The 19286-nt window shown below is 35.8% G+C and overlaps 1 protein-coding gene and 1 non-coding gene across 13 annotated transcripts in view; one reads left to right on the top strand and one right to left on the bottom strand.

Moving 5' to 3' along the window:
• ATXN2 (ataxin 2) overlaps window positions 1-19286 on the bottom strand; it is a 91859-nt gene that overhangs the window by 38858 nt on the left and 33715 nt on the right. For 6 of the 12 annotated variants that reach the window (XM_023528218.1, XM_023528220.1, XM_023528222.1 and 3 more), the window contains 5 exons: window positions 8555-8569; window positions 5613-5737; window positions 3081-3172; window positions 2408-2605; window positions 842-1020 (listed from right to left, as the gene is read on the bottom strand). In XM_023528218.1, coding sequence (XP_023383986.1) covers window positions 842-1020; window positions 2408-2605; window positions 3081-3172; window positions 5613-5737; window positions 8555-8569 — 609 coding nt within the window. The remainder of the gene's footprint in view (window positions 1-841; window positions 1021-2407; window positions 2606-3080; window positions 3173-5612; window positions 5738-8554; window positions 8570-19286) is intronic. The other 6 variants (XM_011355797.2, XM_011355800.1, XM_011355799.1 and 3 more) reach the window with 1 other exon arrangement.
• LOC111737127 lies at window positions 9706-9824 on the top strand. The gene has a single exon (XR_002779356.1). It is a non-coding gene; the product is annotated as a 5S ribosomal RNA (ribosomal RNA).

A 19286-nucleotide genomic window follows, 5' to 3' on the forward strand; every position in this document is an offset into this window, starting at 1 on the left:
GGAGAAAGACTCAGCGAAAACAAATGAAATTGGAAACTTAAGTGTTCTCTATTTCTCTTACTTTCCAAACTTAAATACCTAAAATTGAATGCCCACTTTTCTCAAGTTAGTAACATACTATTTCTATTATTAATTGTCATGTTTCCATACTGTCTACAGTACCGTTATCTAGTGTACCTGCCTTATATGGAAGATCCATGACCTATGAGCCAAATTCAATCTACATTTAAAGGTAGAGCAGAAAAATATCTCCCTACTAAAAATGCAAGTTTCTTTTACTTAAGCTAAACTCCACCCTTACATTAAGAGCTGGTTTTTTTTTTTTAAACCATATTTCTTTCTTCATTTTCTTCACATGACTCTCGATCACGTCTTGTATTACAAGTTACCTCAAATCCTTTCTTGAAGTAAGCAGAATATAAAAACAAACAGTAAGTGAAAATGAATATATATTAACCACTAAGTGTTTCACAGATTAGGATTTTCCATATAAACTATGTGTAAATAATGTTATCATCCAGTGTTTTTAAAATTGAGAACCTATCTAAAGTTTCCAATTTCTTTACAAGTGGAGTGTTTTTTGGCCAAATGAATGTCTTCGGTTAAATTTAGCACTTCATCTTAATACATCATGCTAAATACATTCAATGACTTATACTAATTTTTACTAATTTTACTAATTTGATATCTACAAAGGCAAATGTAAACAATTCTGAAGTGAAAACTACTCCACAGAAATCATTAAAGGTGTGCATGTTCTTATCAATTATGTAAACTTGTAAATATTTTAAAAACTATATATTTTATCAATGACATTGACAAATTTGGTCAAAATACTTGCCTCCATTAACTACTCTTTGGTCTGAACCAGAATTCGGGTTGAAATCTGAAGTGTGAGAGGTGGATCTTGACGGCATGGAGCCCGATCCAGGCTGGCCCATACGCGGTGAATTCTGTCTCCCACTTCCCCAGGATATGACTTCTCTATTTCTTTGTCCAGGAGGAATATATTTATTTTCCCTGAAAATAAGAGATCCTCTAAATCATTTTATCCTAACAGGTACCAGGCCCATGATACAAATCTAAAAGTAATTTGGGCAGAAGAGAATGAATGCTTGTTATAAAAAAGTTAAACACTAACCCAAACTGCCTCCCTCTCGGACACCTCTCTTCTTCCATCTTACCCTGAATTCTAGCCTCTGGACTTTCCTTTCCCTCAGATTCTCCTTCTAAGCACAAAGTTTAACTGATGTGTATTCATTCTCATCCCACCTGGCCTCTTTATGGCCGATTTTACCAATCATGGTATATCGTCCCACAACTGTCTTCTTCCTTGACTTTCTCTACTTTGTTTTCTCTGAGATCTCTTTTCTCTGTCTAGTCATTGGTTTTTCATGGCTTCAATATCAGCAAAGCTGATAAATCCCAAATCCACACTGCCAGTCCCAGTCTCAACATATCCCACTGAACACTTTAATTCAAATCACCAGACCACGCTGTGAGCATCTTGAAGACAGAATGTCTATCTTCCTCTCCTAGGTATATAGCAGGTGCTTCTCTACACATTTATGAATAAATAAATAAAAGACTTTTGAGCCCCTCAAATGCAATCAATTGCACAAATGGACTCACTGCACCTCCCCTCAAACTTGCTCCATGTGTTCAATTGCCATAACAGTACAACCATCAGTCCATTTAATTTCAAATAAACCTCAGGGTCACCTCTGGTTTTTCTAACCATTCTATCACCAGCCCTGGTCTAGCTGATTACCAAGTTCTCATACTGAACTATTTCTAAACACTACCTAGCCTCCATGTTTTAGCCAGTTCTTAACGTCCCAGAGTTTGTTCATACCATCCACTGCCTACAAGGTACTTTTACGTGACACAGTCCTTTCCTACTCAGTTCCTATCACCAGCTACCACCATTGCATCCTCAACATGCACCCTGTATTCCAGACATATGACGTAACTAGCCTTTTCCTCTGCTGGCCGGTTCTCTCACGTCTTTTCACTATGTGAGGAATTCTCTCTTACTTTTCTTAGAGTAGAACACAGAGTTACTATCCTAGCACAAAAAGTCATCTCCTCTGACCCTACGGATTATGCTAGTTTCTCCTCACTCTGGGTTTTGCTAGTACTTTGAACACAACTCTAATCTAAATGAGCTCTTCCAGATCTTGGCTTGCTCATCACTGCATATCCAACAGTTGGCTCCACAGAGCTAACACTCCAAAAACATTTTCCAAGATTACTATAATCTTTTCTCTAATAGAATCTTAAACCAATTCCATTTGCATTCATTACCTAAGCTACATTAAAGGAAGATGAAATATAATAATACGCCTTCTCACACAGACCTTGAGTTGTGTATCCAAAATACTGCATCATGATTTCCCTTAAATACCTAGTGTTTATGTTGTGGCCCTCACGTTCACTGGAATTTCTCTGAACTGCTGTGTATTTTTCTTCTTCGCTCCTATCATCATTTTCTAGGGCCACCCGGGCTTTGTACTGGGCACTTGATTCGATTTCTTCTGCTAATTGGTTTGCTCTTGCTTCTCGTTTTAAAAATTCTTCCGAATTATCCCTTTCCAAGGGCACCCTGAAACACAAGGAAAAGAAAAAGCAAAGTGAGTGCTTTAAAGTCAAATTTAAATATCTGTCACAAGCAACACTTAAGAGTTTAGAATTTGAAATGCTGTTAAAACTGTAAGAGAGTTATACTAATCTATTTATTTATAAATAAAAATTTGAATTGCTACCTTTTCCCTAGAAGAATATAACATTTCCAAAACTGGTTAAATTGACTATTCCCTCTTAACCTCTACACTTGAAAATTGAGAGTTTTTACAACTTAAAAGCAAAACAAAAATAAAATTTGTTTAGAGCATAAATTTAAGATATAGGTAAACTACATGTATTCACTGTTGCAATGAGAATTTATCAGCCCAAGTAGTAACAAGATATTGCTTTCACAAAATCGTTTAATTTAAAATTCAATAGAAACATTTATTCAACATCATAATTTAAGTTGATAAAAATCAAAGACAAACACTAAAAGCAAATTTTGAACTTACGTATATGAAGATAAACTGCTATCATATGTAGACACTACACCATAATTTTCTTCATTATATCGAAACATATCGTTGGGATCCCATCCATTAGACTAGAAGAAAATGAAGCTCATTTTTCAAAATGACAAAGCATTTGCCTTTTTTAATTCAATTACAATCAATATCTACATTAACAATATCAATTATACTAGCAAATTTAAAAAGTAGGCAAAAATTCCCCTTGGAAATGTTTTAAGGAAAAATTTTTCTTACACACATTGGCCCCTACAAGTTGGTTAAATAACCATACGAAACAATTATTTGAGAGGTTATTAGTAAAAGTTTGGAACACTTTAGTTACTTCATAAAATATGATCCTTTAGGTCAATGTTCTCTCCTTTCTCTACTCCTTAACAGCCACCTTTCTATGGGGTATTCACCAGAAACCTTCCTGAGTTGACTGAAGGTCTATGCAGGACAAGGGGTGCTTTTTGACAGCCAAAAATATTTCCAGTGTTTTGGGGAAAGGAAAAGAGAAGCCAAAGCCATCCCACAGCTTTCCCTGCTGCATCACTATTTTAAGGTGGAAGGATGGTACTAGATCCCCTGCCATCCTCTCTTTCCTCCTAGGCATGCTCAAAGAGAAAGCAGCGTGATAGAGTGAATAGGCAATCACTGAACAAAGTCTCAACAGCTGAGTTTTAGAAATCGCTTTGCTATTAGCAGCTGTGGGTCCTTGGCAAAGAAATTCTGAGCCTTGGTGCCCTAACCTGTAACCTCAGTGTAGATAAACTCTACAACTCTATGAGAAAACTACCCTCTCAGAAACTAAACTATATTCTTCAATATGTAAAAATCAACCAATCAGGGGCAGAGGCTAGAAGAATCTTCGTGGTGAATATTAACGTCTATTGTTTCAACTCCTCTTTGAAAGATTCACACTGGTAGAAAGGGCCAAAATACAGTACATAATCGTTATCCATCTCAGAAGAAAGGACACAGAATCATCCAAACAATACTGATGACAACTTCAACACCAAAACTTGCCTCCAAGGTCACCTATCGACCTTGGGTCCTTCTGTACTATTTCAGATAAAACTATAATATAATTCCACTACTAAAGCAAATCCTTATGCCTAACACATGGGCAGGAAATTAGTTACCTATGGAGACTTTAAAATTATTTAAGTAGTATATGCTCCAGGTAAAAAGTCTAAACCGTGCGGGAAGACATCCAATAAAAAGAAACCGTCTTCTAATCCCAGTGTGCATAACCACTATTAACTTCTTGGGCACAATCCAGACATTCTCTATGCATATACAAGAATAGAATCAGCCCTCTTTTAAAAAAAATTCAAATAGGATCTTCTTGCTCTGCAACTTGCTTTCTCTTATGTCTTGGATATCTTTCCATTATCAAAATACCATCCTATTTTGTGGACATACAGTATTTCAATTGAATGATGGTACAATAAATCTATTTAACTTACACCCTACTGATGGACAGCTAGGATGTTTCCAACTTTTCACTATTAGAAACTGCTGCAAAACACATTCTCATATACAATTATTTGCATGTCTTATAGTAGGGCAAAAAAAAAATTCTCAGAGGTAGAATTACTAGACCAAAGTGTATGTATATTTTAAATTTTGATAAATATTGCCAGAATGCTCTCTAGAAAGCAACTATCAATTTACCCACCTACCAATAAAAATATGCTTCTCCATAGCCTCCACACAGGTTACGTGCTACACAAACCTGAGAACCTTTGCATTAGGTTATAAGATTTTTTAAAGTTTGAAAGTTTATTTAAAACTGAGTACTGACTTAAAGATCAAACACAGATTTGTTACAAAAACTTCTCTGTAATATTCAATGAAAGATTCTTCATCTAATTCAAATTTTGCTATCTAAACACTCATTTTTGACAAGATACTTTACTGTCTATCTCTACAGTTTAGAAACATAATTTAAAGAACCCTAAAGACAATCTTATTAAGCATTTGATTTATAAATGATATATTATGGGAAAAATAAAAATTATGCTGAGAGGCTTTTAGAAATAGTAGATTTTTGTGGAGAATGATTCTAATTTTAAGACCAAGGAATTTATTTATTGCTTTAATTCTAATGTTACCTGACTGTATATCTTAATAATTAATACCTCGTCCTCAGACAAGTCTAAAAGTCCTACTTTGACCTCACCTTTAGGTAGAGTCAACAGACAATTAAGATAGTACTTGCCTTAGGCTGCCTTATTCTACAGAGCATTCAAAGCAAGATATGCTGGCATTTCCAGTTTCCCATGGTTTCAATTTAAATTTGTAAATTGCTTATTATGACTTACTTTAAAACACAGAAATAGTCATAAGCATCCCAAAGAAACATTTTTCTGTATTACTATGGGTGTGTGTGTGTACATGTCTATTATACATTAAGACTACTGCTTTATATACTCACAACAACAACAATATACTTAAATTAAAACCAAGTGAAAGGATGTCACACATCACATGGTCATAGTCTGATACTAATTCAAAGATTTTACTTACGACATCATTTTCCAAAGCTTCCAGTTCCTCACTGGTAGTGAGTTCACCAGCATCCCAGGGCTCCAGGTCCTTCTCTTTGTGTTCACCATTCACTTTAGCACTGATAGCAGAGTCAGTAAAAGCATCTGCAAAGGGTGGTTTTGGTTGAAAGATCATATGACCAATTGGACAATAGGCTACACTATACACACACAAATTATCAACAAAGATGTATTCTAACAAATTATGAAAGGTGATTCTCTGATATAGAAAGAGTAACATTTATTAACAATATGCTTTTGGATGTGTAATGCTTCTCATACTATAACCTTCAAAAAAACCTTCAGTAAATGGCATCATAGATCATTAATGAAGGTATGTTTCCCCATACAATTTTAAGCCACATGAAATGTTTTAATGTATTCACAAGCCATTAAATTATATTAAAAATAATTACTTTGTGTTTCAGAAGTAATCTAACTTTCAGAAAATTTCTATCAATCCATCTAAAACAACATCTCGTTTCTAGTTAATTAGATATACCCTCAGAGCTCCTGCAGCCAAACAAATGATTTTTTTTAACTTTCCAAATCCATGTCTATATGCAGGCATCAGTATCCTAACACACTCTTGCCATTAGTAATTAAAGCCATTCTAGGTGACCCATCTCTTCAAAGAACTCATTTTCCCTATAGTCACTCTATTACAAAGTTCAGGACCTACAGTGTTACCTGTCCCTAGAAGGTTCAGGTGGCAAGCCTATCTGGACTTCCTATCAACTTTCTCACTTATTGTCCTCTCCCCCTGATAATGTTACTGAGGACCTCCAGCTAGCTTGTGAAAGAAACGTGGTATCAGTATATTTGGCTGACAGGTACTATCTATCTCATTACTGCTATACAGCAAAGGAAAATTTTCTGTAGTTGAAAGCTAGGAAGCAGCTAAATAAAGGTCCACTTGGGCAATTATGGCGTTAGAAAATGCTTTAGAGATAAAAGTTTGCATTAAAATGGTTGGACCCATACATTATGACACAGCCCAGGGCTAGCCAGTGACAATTCTGTTGATCTGGCTCTGATGGAGATTACTGGCTCCCACTCATTGTGCCCTCACCCTTACTGCAAGCTGTAACCAAGGAGGAAAAGGAAGGAAAGAATCAACAGCTGTGTCTCCTTCAAAAGAGACAATTCCAGAAGGATTTTTGATTTGGTACAGCTTTTATAACTACCATGAGCTCCCCAGTGGGGAAGGTGATGTCAAAATAGGAAATCTGAGCCAGCAAATTTAAGGATGGCACTATGAGCCTAGCTAGCTCTTACCTCCTCTCATCCCAAACTAAGGGTAGACAGCTGTGTATGGGTGTGTACACACACACTAGGAAATAAAAGCATAATTGCAACAATGGGCTTAGCTGCTAGCTCTACCAAGAGTATGGCTCCTGTTGCCAGCGATTAGAAGAGCCAAGGCATCCTGAGTGGAATCCCCAGGGCAGCAGGCTTAAGCTGGGAGTAGGGTGGAGTCGTCACTGGAAGATGACTGCATTTTGGAAAAGCTTTCTAAGAGGTTCTAACAGACTGATGCTGTCTTCAGCTGAAAGTCACTGACGGCCCTAAAAACTTGGCTTTACATGACACTCACATGAGTCAAGTCCAACTCTATATCATCTTAAAGTTACAGAAATTCTTGGTAAAAATTAATTTTGCCATGTGTACTTCCAAGAAAACATCAAATAGTAACTTATGTGAGGATGCCGAAATTCCCCAATTTTCATAAAACTACAACAGAAAACTATACTATAGGAAAATTCCAAGCCAGTCGTGTTATCTTCTGCAAGAAGCAGCAGGATTATTAATTTATATTTAAAATCGTGTTAATGTTTTAATCACGCTAGTTTTTGAAAAGCATATATTTCAATGCATAAACTACATACTTAGATGGAAACCCAGCATTAAAGTTAACACTGTTTATTTCCAAAACTAGAGCTCGAAGCAGCAAGATTTTTTTTTTTTTTACAGAGCCACATAAATGGACTTTTTCTCACTGCAAGGTATATGTGTGTATCTAAGTCAAAGTATTTAGGAAAGACTAGAGACTGAGCCAAGCTGTTCTGAAATTGAAAGACTGAAATATACAAGAAAAATAGCTTAACTATACTTTTATTGGTGTTATTCTAAACAAAATCAGAAAGACTCCCCAAATGGGAGTCAATGTGAAAAAGCAATCATCTAATACTGAACCAAATTTCACTCTCTAATCACAATTTAGGTTGTATTAAAAGGCCATTTATTAAGTCACCCTTTTCTTTCAATATATTTTTAACCTTATATCTTCTGTTTACAATACTAACCTTGTAAAAAGAATTAACTACTAATATGTGTTACTTAGCATTATGGTTTTCTTTCAAGGCAGAAATGGGGTAAAGGAAAATGCAAAAGTGTGTTCCTGTTAAATGATATTTCTTAAATTAAAATTTCCCCAAAAGAAAGTCCTTAATTTTTAAAGATGAGTAAAGAGTTTAGGAAAAGATGTACAAAAGATGTGCAGAAGTGAAGAGTCAGCACAAAATGAGGTTATAGTGTCAGGATGCTGAGGAAAACCCTGGCCATAACTATTGTATGTCAACAATGTATTATGAGCTAGAAGGAAACAAGACCTGGATATTCCACACTATACTGCTACCAATATCTACTACTGTAAATTCTGAAAATGCTATTTTACCTCAAGCTGTATTTGGATTTTTAAAAAACATTGTTGGTATTAAATACTACAATGTTGTAGCCAGAATTTCTGCAAAATTCAGTAGATCAACTGGCTATAATTGCAATTGTGAGGATTTGCATGCAGATTTTTCTAATGCAGTAAGTCAGAGAATGTTAATTTTCCATTATCCTTTATGGTAGGAAACAAAAAGCATTATAAAAGCAAGATGCAAGAACACAGAGTGACTGTTAGAAAAAGGTTACCTGTTTCTGAAGGAACTATAGGTACAGAAAGAAAAAAAGAAAAATAAAAATTATCAGATAAAATAATAGATATAAATTCGTCATGTTTTTCATTCCCTGCCATATAAACATCAAATTCACAAAAATTTCTAGACTAGAGGAGAAAAGGGTACAAACTATTATCCGTCCCACCAACCCCCCCATATATACTACCCCCACAGTAGGTGGGCTCTCAAAACCTTCCCTTCCTTATGGGCAGAAACCTAGTCATTTTGGGCCAGTAGTGCCACCTGGTGGTGATCAGGAAGAAATGACATCTCAACCGTCCACCCGCTCTTCTCATGTGTATCCCTCAGCCCCACACCCAGGAAACAGGATAGCTGCTCTGCTCCTCAACTTCTATCAGTCAATTATGACTCTGAAAAATCACTCAAAGTTGTCTGAGAATGTTTTAAAGAGCCAGAATAGTGGTAAAATTAAGTTAAATGCTAGTGATACACTATAAATTAATAAAGTAATTTATTAAAACTAAAAAGTGACATAAAACTAGATGAAATTTGAAAATCATTATTGGACTTAACATCAGAAACCCTCGAATATGCTTTCAGAAGTTTTCACCAAAATCCTCAGCTATCCATTTCATCTCTTGATTAAATACGTTTTTTTCTCTAACATTGAAATTATAAATGAAAAAAATTATTTCAATATAATACTGTTTTGTTTTGATCAATTAATAGTGACTTTTCCCCAACGATTTAAAAAAAAATATTTTCTCATCATATGCCATCAGTTATACATGAACCAATCTGTACACCCTAGAGCATCAGTTATAGTGGGTGCCAATCTCAGAACCGAGAGACCATTTTTTAGCATTCATTATCATTGAGTTTTGATGAACTAGGGATTCACATTTGTCTAAGATGCAATCTCTGCCTTTTCGGGCAGGAGCTCCCAGGTACAGAAGAGTAGTTACAGACGTGAGGCAAATCTTTTAGAATCAAATGTAAAGAGTGCTAAAGTTTAATTAGAACATAGTTTTGAGGAGCAAAGGCTGTGGCTTTAAATGTGACAGCTTATCAAGGCCTTCAAAACCACAAGCAAGAATTAAATAGAGGGAAGTAAAGGGGCTGTAACTAACATAGACGAGACTAGCATTAAAAATAAAATTTCTCATCTATGGCCATGCCACCCTGAATGCGCCCGATCCCGTCTGATCTCGGAAGCTAAGCAGGGTTGGGCCTGGTTAGTACTTGGATGGGAGACCACCTAGGAATACCAGGCACTGTAGGCGTAAAACTAAACAAACAAAAATAAAATTTCTCGGAACTGCACACAAGTACATAGGCTTCCCCAGGAAGGTGGAATTTGGGGCTAGGGATGAAATTACCTTTCCATTTTACATTCATCTGTTTTAATAAACTTTTACACTCTAAGTATATATTAAACCATGTGTTTTGCTATATAGAAAATATTTAAAAATACAGTATTAAAGAACAGCATAAAAAACAAGATAAGGATTATAAACACAATAAGGGTCAAGGAGACAAGTGGAGGCAACATCCTCAAGCAGGAGGGAGAGAAAAGTACAAGAGAGGGCTGCAGGGAGCACACAAGAAGTCTCTAGATTAGGGATTTTTCATCTCTGTTCTTTGATTCATGTACCCCTTGGCATTTGGGGGAAGCTTATGGATTTAGTTGCATAAAATACATAGGAAATCAAAGGAGATAATTATAATGAAATGCAGTTATTAAAAACAAAAAACAAATCTGTGCCACAATTTACATGCTTCTTTATTAATATAGTAAACAATAAGATCTAACAGCAAAGCTAACAACTACTGTAATTTTTTTTTTTTTTTTAATGCCTACAGCACTTGGTCTTTCTAGGTGGTCTCCCATCCAAGTACTAACCAGGCTCGATCCTGCTTAGCTTCCAAGATCTGACACTGGGCTTGTTCAGGGTGGCATGGCCATAGACCATGGACTGTGGCTCCACTGTGGTACGAACCCAGGATGTTCTGCATGTAAAGCAGACATGATAACCGCTACACTATGGAACCACGTCCAACTACTGTAATTTTAAAGAAGGAACAAACAAATAATACTTTGAGATATCTACATCCATAAAGTTGATATAAAATTAACTGAGTTCTACAGGTGCTAAAAATCACAGATATTGCTCATACTAGTGGTTTACTGCTCACTTTAATAAGGGAAAGAAATGCTAAATTTCAATCAAAGGTAAATGAAAATAAAGATGTAATATTTTTTCCCATCCAAGTTCATCGATGCTCTGAATCCTCTCCATAAACCATTTGCAAATCCATGGATCCAGGTTAAGGACTCTGCCTCTACATTCTAAAAAGCAGGAAGAATGAATCCTGCTGTGGATAAAGGAAATGAGGTAAATGGAGTGAGAGACTGGAGGAGGTGGTCATTAAGGTTGCAGAAATAGGTTTAAAAAAAAAAAGAAGTCTGCTGAGCTCTCCTGAAGCTTCGGCAAGAACCAGGAACCCTACATTCCTAAGTAACCAGCACCACAGAGGGATTTTCCTCAGTCACACCCAGCAGGCTGGCTTCAGGAATAGACAGAGAGGAGTTTAAAAATGGAAGGCCAGGGGAAGATCAAACAAATGGCCCCATTTTTTCCATTTAAAAAATTAAAAAAAAAAAAAAAAGGAAGTAAAGGGAAGAGTCAGAGAGCCCTGTGAAAGACAAAAAGAAAGGGAATAGAAAGTAAAGGTTAAGTTGGCTATGGTCAGAGGAGGTCTTGAAGGGCATTCTGGAAGAGCAGCAGTTACAAGCGGTTAAATCATGAAAGCAGGCTGCTAAAATGGGATGGAAATAAAAGGCACTGAAGTAACAGAGCTTAGAAGGCTAAGTTTCTACAGGAATAGTGTTATGTTCCAAATGGCCAATTTGAAAATAAATTTTTGTAAAATCTACCATTTGCAAACTAATATTGGAAGGTATCCAGGTCCCAGCCATAAAACTATGGAAACTGGAAAGCACTCCAAAGGTATATACCTCTCTGTTCTAAATATCAAGACTTTATAGTTACGTTACGAAATATACCAGATAACAGCACTTGCCTATTAAAAATGCAGGAATAGATACTGTTCATTTTGAATGACCACACTACTTTCTAATTGTAATTCTGGGCCTATCAAGAATAACTATTTAATATTTAAAAGTCAGAAGCAGTTTGATGTACCATGGAGGTAAGTTATATAACCATAAAATTCAAGTATTTGAGGTTAGTCCATAAAGTCAGTCCTAAAGTTTTTCCTTCAACTGGAAACTTTTTAGGAGAGAATGAATCAGGAAGAGCTAGTACAAAGAAATGAATACATAACAGGTCATCCTGACTTCACAAACGGGAGGGTCAAGACAAACAACCAGGATCTATCTCCGTAGCACATGTACCCCGAACAGGCAACGGAGGTTTCCCTGCTTATAATCTCTTCTTGTCCCAGCAGCTGAAATTTTTGACCAAACACCATTCTTTAAAATTTTTTAAGTTTTTATGCATATAAAATAAAAGCCAGCAGTGGCAAAACCTTGACTTCCCAGTAGATGGCGATGTTACAAATGTTAGTAGTAATAAAGTTTAAAATGGGAAACGGAAATTCTTGTCTAACTTTAGTTGAACTGGCACTTGTTTTCAAAACTTTCAAGTAACAATGGTCACAACACGGGTGGCTGCTTCCATCTGTCAGGTACATTGCTCTGCATCTGAATCAATAAATGCATATTTGACTGATAATATATCAAACCAGTGGCCATAACCTTATGTAATCACCTGGTTTATATTAACCTGAAATAAAGCTACCTAGATAACGTCTTTGTACACTGCCTTGTTTAAAGATAGTAATAAAACAGGCTTTCTTAAAGATGGTGCTTACTGGTCTCAGAAACTCAATCACACAGATAACTTACTGCTTTAAGTCATCTCTTCTCTTTTTAAATGACAACCAATGGTAAAATCAGTACAACTTCAAGGCTACAAAGCCTCAAATTCCTACATTCCTGCAAGAGAAAAGCTACATAAAACAGATTTTATCATGGACGTGAATAACTTTTGTGATGTGACATTTAGTCATATTGAAATAAAGAGTGTAATGCTTACAAAGTACCTTGGAAAGATTCAAAAGAGTTGTCCTCCACTTAAAAGCACAACTACACACTTTTTACAAATCCTACACAATTTCAAAATGCAGCATTTAAAAAAAGTGTGAGGTTTTTCTCTTCCCAGAGCTATACGCAACTATGAGGAAAATGTCAATTATTCTCAGTTCTCTGAAAGCAAAATATAACCTAAAGCAGTAGTTACTTTTGACTGTGATCTCCATGAAAAATTTCTAAGTTTTTAACTCAAAGTAAATTTACCACTCAAGAGAAAAAAATGTCAGAGCCTTGACAACTAAACTGAGTGGAGGCTATCAGGACAGCTGAAGTAGGCAAGAGATCTGAAGGATGCCAGCTTCAAAAGTGCAAATACTTCTGTGCTTTTGTAAAAAGTACTTTTAGTACAGGGAAAGCAGAAGTAATGAGCTCTAAGAAACAATAAGCCACCTGAAAAAGTTCTTTCCTGAGCAACAAGCAGCTCCAAAGAAAAAGACAGTATGTCATTTTAAGTCTTTAGTTTTAGTCTAAATATCATCTGCTCTGTTAAAACTAATTAAAAATGGGGGGGGGGGGGGGGACCGCTATTGTTAAAATGAAACCAAACCAAATCATTTTTTTTTCTTTTCTGAGATCTGACCTAAGTATACTTTTGACCAAAGTCTGGAAAGAATCAACTGACATGCAAAAGCAAACCACAAAGTACTGTTTTTGTTAAAAGTACAGTTTGCAATTTAATTTGTCTGTCCCTCTTATGGAAACCAATGGAATAGCCTAGAATATGACTAGAAAACAGAACAGACATCTCAATCAATGCACCACGTAGAAAGCATAGGGTAGAGGGTTTCATAAGTGACCATACAAATGCTTTTGATGTTATAATATTTGATGAAAAGTTTGAATAAAGTGCTTGGAGCCTGTAGTTCTATTTAGGCATCGCCAATATACATTAATAATGAAGCTCCAGAATGCATTAATAATGAAGAAACCTCATATTCTTCCCATATAAAATGAATAATTAAATTTTATAGTACTATGATAAAATGAGATAAAAACAAAAATATCCGAGAGAAAAATACAACCTACTTAAATATGAAAAGGCAGTTCTTATTTTCCCTACTAATAAACTCTATTTGTGAGATGTACAAATTGAATTCTCTAGTTAAAACTTTAGGCAAAATATTTTTAAGATAAAGTATTTCATCTTAGTTTTAGTAAGCTCACTAGTAACATAAAAGGCATTGTAATTAGTAATTTAACATTTGAAAAGCAATTTTCTTAAAACCTAAACTAGTTAAATTAAAATCTGAGCTGAAATTGTTCAGGAATGTTATCATTTAAAATGCTACTAAATTAACCAAGTACTGGAGGAACAAAAATTTAAACCCACAAACCAGAGCCTTTGACAGATCTGAATGAAGATTAATAGCCAAGACTCCACAGGATCAAACACACGCCCAATTCAACAGCAAAGCCAAATCAAGGTAACACAGAAGAACAGGAGAAAAATAGAAGACCACTTCACGAGGTTTGTTGTATTTAAAAAACAAGGTGAAAATTCCCCCTTACATATTACCTTATAAACTTCAGATTCCACAAAGTGTTAGATTTCTAATTCTCACATTATCTCCAAAGGACATTAGAAGAAATTTCAACAAAGATGCCAGTAGAAAGATATACTTTGTGGTGTGGGGGCATCAGGGGATGAGCTCTCTGTTTTCACTTCTTTGGGCTCCTGGTTCAGAGCCTTACTCTGAGGGGAAAGAGGAGCCTTTAGTCTGTGCCATCTCAAAGAGCAGCTGGAGTTTTGTATAAAATGCTGTTTTCCTCTCAAAAGAAAGGAAAAGGGAATAATGTACTTTTGTAGAAAATTTAGGGCAAAAAAAAAAAAAAATTCAGAAATATTCAGGAATCAAAAACCAGAATTTGGGAACGGGATTGCCAGTGCTATTAGCCAGCATTGTAGTCTTTTTTACAAAAACTCACAAACTTTTAGCAAAAGTGTTCTTAAAAAGGTAAAGAAGCTAGTAAATGAAATTAATTCCAGTACTTATAGCTATAGGAATACCTTTCTGAATCCTCTGCAAATATATAAAAGAGTTTACAGATTTAGACTGTTCTTTCCTAATGTAAATCAGAACAACAGTTCAAATGCCCATGCTCACTTAACACTCTTTGCCATGACTGATCTGGGTAAAAAAAAGTAATCAATTTCTATTTAGTCAGAACAGAAATTAAAATGGAGACAATTTATCCACATTCTTTCACTGCTCTGCCTGATTACTAGTTTTAATGTATTTGCTATTCATAAGACTCCACTGAGACTGTACAGAGCAAGAGAAAAAACTAAAATCAGTTAACTGGGTATACTAGCATCACACATTACTACCTAGTAAACTCTCTTCCTAAAAACATCCTGGACACATCTGAATTACCTCCTAGGGAGTTTAAGAATGCTACTTGTTTTTCACTTAAACTGTCCCACTAGCTGAGTATGTCATTTTCTCAGTCCCTCACTATCATTAGGTAGAATTAATCTTTCTCCTTTTCCCATTTGCTGGTTGATAGATGAAAAAACCATATTCCACTGTTTTGAAACTATTCTGTAAAATTTCTTTATTCTATTTTTCAGTGTGGAGCATGTTTCCTAAAATTTATGGTACTTCTGCACACATGTAATTTTTTTATAATCAAATATTTCAATCTTTTACTTTACGAATTTTTTTATGCCTACAGCACCTGGTCTTCCTAGGTGGTCTCCCATCCAAATACTAACCAGGTCCAACCCTGCTTAGCTTCCAAGATCAGACATCTGGCTTGGTCAGGGTGGCATGGCCAGAGACCATGGACCGTGGCTCCACTGGGGCACAAACCCAGGACCTTCTGTGTGTAAAGCAGACATGCTAACCACTACACTATGGAATCGCGTCCTACTTTATGAATTTTTGCTTTGGTGGTCATGCTTATGAAGTCTTTCTCCATCTCAAAATGATATAAATTGGTAGATTTGCTCTAGAATTTCTAAGTAGTTTTTAAAAATACTTTCCTCTTTAATCATTTAGTTTTTATTTTGGTGACAGGTATGAAGTAGGAGTCTAATTCCCCCCAAATGTTGTCTCAATACCATTTACTGAATAACTCACCTTAACTCCAGATTTAAGTGTTATCTGTTATCACCTATTAACAAAATTCCCACATGAATTTTGTGTTTTTTTGGATGCTCTGTTCTTTGCCAGTTTGACAACTATGTTGTAATCTAATACATTATACTGTTTGGTGAGGCAAGTCTTCGTTCATGACTCTCATACAAAAATTTCCTAAATTCTTCTGTTAATACATATAACCTTATAAACTTTAGAATCATTGTCAATTTCTACAAAAATAGAGATATTATCTTTACAGATTACTTTGAGAAGAACAGGCAACTTTACAGTGTTATATATTTCTCATCAAAGTATGGCATGTTTCTCCATTTAGTCAAATCTTTTGTCCTTCAGAAATGTTTTTGGAGTCTTCACCTTATCCATGTATACTATGATTATTTCTACACACTTTAAAATTCTGTTCCTATTGTAAATATTTTATTTTACTGTATGATTTGCTATTAAATAAACAAATCAATAGTTTTCATACATATCTGAACCAGACCACCTTACTCTTATTAGTACTAAACAGTATTTTTATTTTGTCTAAAACTACTTTACTTTTTTTATAAAAAACTACTTTACACTGTAGTTTTTTGTTTGCTTGTTTTTTATTTTCTTTTGTTTTTAATAAATGAAGAGTTACGGCTTTGATCTTAGCATACGCATGAAGATACAGCAGAAAATTCCTATATGCTCTAAAGATGTATAAACAAAATTTACAAATGGAAGATCTTATTTTAATAAATATGCAATACTTCCCTATTGTGTACCTCAAAGTACTCCATTCAGCTTTCCATCACCTGTTCCACTACACCTGTTTATTTTTTTCTAATCTCATTAATCTCTGTGCCACCCTCCATAATGGCCTCAGCATGGACACATATCCTTCTTTTACTAGCTCATAGCAAAGCTGAGGCAGTAAACTTTCTAATGGTTCAGTTTTAAGAAGAGTATCAGAGCATGGAGTTACTTAGAGCTGGCTCACTAGAAAAGCTACTCCTTCAACTCATAGACCTAAGCCAACTTCCTTATAGAGCTTTCCTGCCCAGCTACCTACACAGCCTCCAGCCACAAGATCACCTGCCTATCTATCGCCCTGTCTGCCTACCTACTACAGGGTCTCTCTTTTCTCCTACCTAAAGGGCAGGCTGTTGGTCCTGCTCGCTCATGCGGCTTTAAAGCTGCCCATCCAACTTTAGTACTTCCTGTCCATATAGCCTACTACACTCCTAGCTCCAATAACGTATACACTCAGCTACGAGGCTGTGGCCTGCTCATCCTCCTAGAGTACCAACCTTTAATGAATTTGGAACATATTTAGACTTCTCAGAATCCAAGGCTTCCCAGGCTATATCCTGCTCTGAGATCTGCCTTTTCCTTAGATGAGTGACTCCTAATGTCATACCTTCAGAAGAGATCTTCTCTGTTACTCATAGGACCTTGTCCTATCAGACCTATAGGACAACCACATGAAAATACAATAGTGCAACACCAGAATAAAAAAAATATATCATATTATTTCTCAGTGCTCTTCAATTACACATTCACACTCCAACTTCCTCCAATTACTACAACCTATAGAATTCTTCACGTCTCTGAACTCCCTTTGGAATTCAATGCCACCAATGTCAACATTCCATTTTTCTTGAATTCTTTCACATACCTTAGTATCTCCAACTCTGAAAATGCCTAGAGCAGAACTTCTCAACGTGGAGTACATGAACTCCCCAGGGAACTGTGAACACCGCAGAATTAGATGTAGCAGTCTGTGTGCGTGTTTTTCTAGGGTGAGGGCATACAGTTTCACTAAGTTCTCAAAAGGGACCCAAAATAGATTAAGTCTTGAATTTCTCTGTACTGTCCATAGCAACAAGCAAAGCAACGAACACATTCCAGAACTCAAGAACTATTTGCTGGTGGGCTATATACGTACATATATACAGCCCACCAGCAAATACTTCTTGTGTGTGTGTGTATGTGTGTGTGTATATATATACATATACACACATACACACACACACAGAAGTATACACACACACACACACACACACACACACACATTCTCTATATACCACTTAGAGCTTTTTCACTCTTTACATAAAATAGTTCTTTAAAAGTATGTGAAGGCTCTAATTTCGTTCATTCAAAAGACTTTTATACTGTATCTGTACTATGTGCCAAAACATAAGCTCTAAGGATTAAAAAAAATACAGTATCGACACAAAGGGAGCTCAAAGTTTAATAGGGGAGACAGAAATATCAAATTCCAATACAACATGGTATAAGAGCATTAGATACGGCCATGTTGCGGAGGGGGTTTACATGCGGTGGCTAAAATTTTAACAATGTATAAGTGACTGATACGTGCTAAGAGCAGTGGGCAAAGGAAGCACTGGGAACACAAACACATTTAAGGGCAGTGTGATGGGAACGAAGCCCAACAATGAAGTAAGAAAAGGATGATCAATAAGACATGAGAAACAAAGAGCAGCTTCTGAAGGATGGTGAAATCAGCAGTGTCAAATATAGCAGTTAAGACTGAAAAAGAGTCCAAAGGACCTAGCAAGTAGAGGCTACTTAGCCTCAGAAGTTTCCAAGTTGTGGGTATAAAAGGCAGATTACAATGGGATGAGTAGTCATTAGAAAATGAGAATTAAGAAATATGGATAAGAAATAAAGACGGAGAGTCATGAGAAGAATTCGGAATAAAAAGGGATCCTCCTTTTTAGGAGAGGAACTTGAATAAGTTTTCAGGCTAAAGGGAAGAAGTGGAGAGGAAGAGGTTAAAGAGTCTGAAAACGGAGGTGATATAAAAGAACAAGAACTCAGGAAAAGCAGAACGAATAGAGTCAAGGGCATGACTGGAGAAATTCAGATTAAACAGGAAGTGAGACATCCCCTCCACAAAAAACTAAAGGAAAGAGAATAAAGATAGCACAGTGGAAGATAAATTTGTAGATGGAGAAGGGGGCAGACAGGTGATGATGGAGATCATTCCTAATAATCATATATGATTTTTCATTTACTGTGACAAATGAGTTGGTAAGCAAAAGAGTATCTTCAGGCTAAATCCAATTTGAATGATCACAAAAAAGGAATTAAATGAAATTACTCTGTATTAGATTACAGTCAAAGCATAAGTTTTGAGCAAAGTACGTGCTGTGTTATTTCACCAAAGCCAGTAAGTATATATTTTTGATCAGCCCTAACAGTCCAAATGCAGTAAGAAAAATGATCTAAGACTAGAGTTGACAAACTTTTTCTGTAAAGGGCTAGACAGTAAATATTTTTTGGCTTTGTAAGCCAGTCTCTATTATAACTAGTAAAATCTATCACTGTAGCATGCTTTCATTTTCAGCCACAGCCAATGCTTAGAGGAATGGCCATAACTGTGTTACAATAAAACTTTATTTACTGTTGAGTGGATTTGGCCCACAGGCCTTAAGCTAGCTGACCCATTCTCCAGACTGAGAATACTAAAA

The sequence above is a fragment of the Pteropus vampyrus genome, unplaced genomic scaffold (assembly GCF_000151845.1).
Source record: "Pteropus vampyrus isolate Shadow unplaced genomic scaffold, Pvam_2.0 Scaffold23, whole genome shotgun sequence".
Lineage (NCBI taxonomy): Eukaryota > Metazoa > Chordata > Mammalia > Chiroptera > Pteropodidae > Pteropus > Pteropus vampyrus.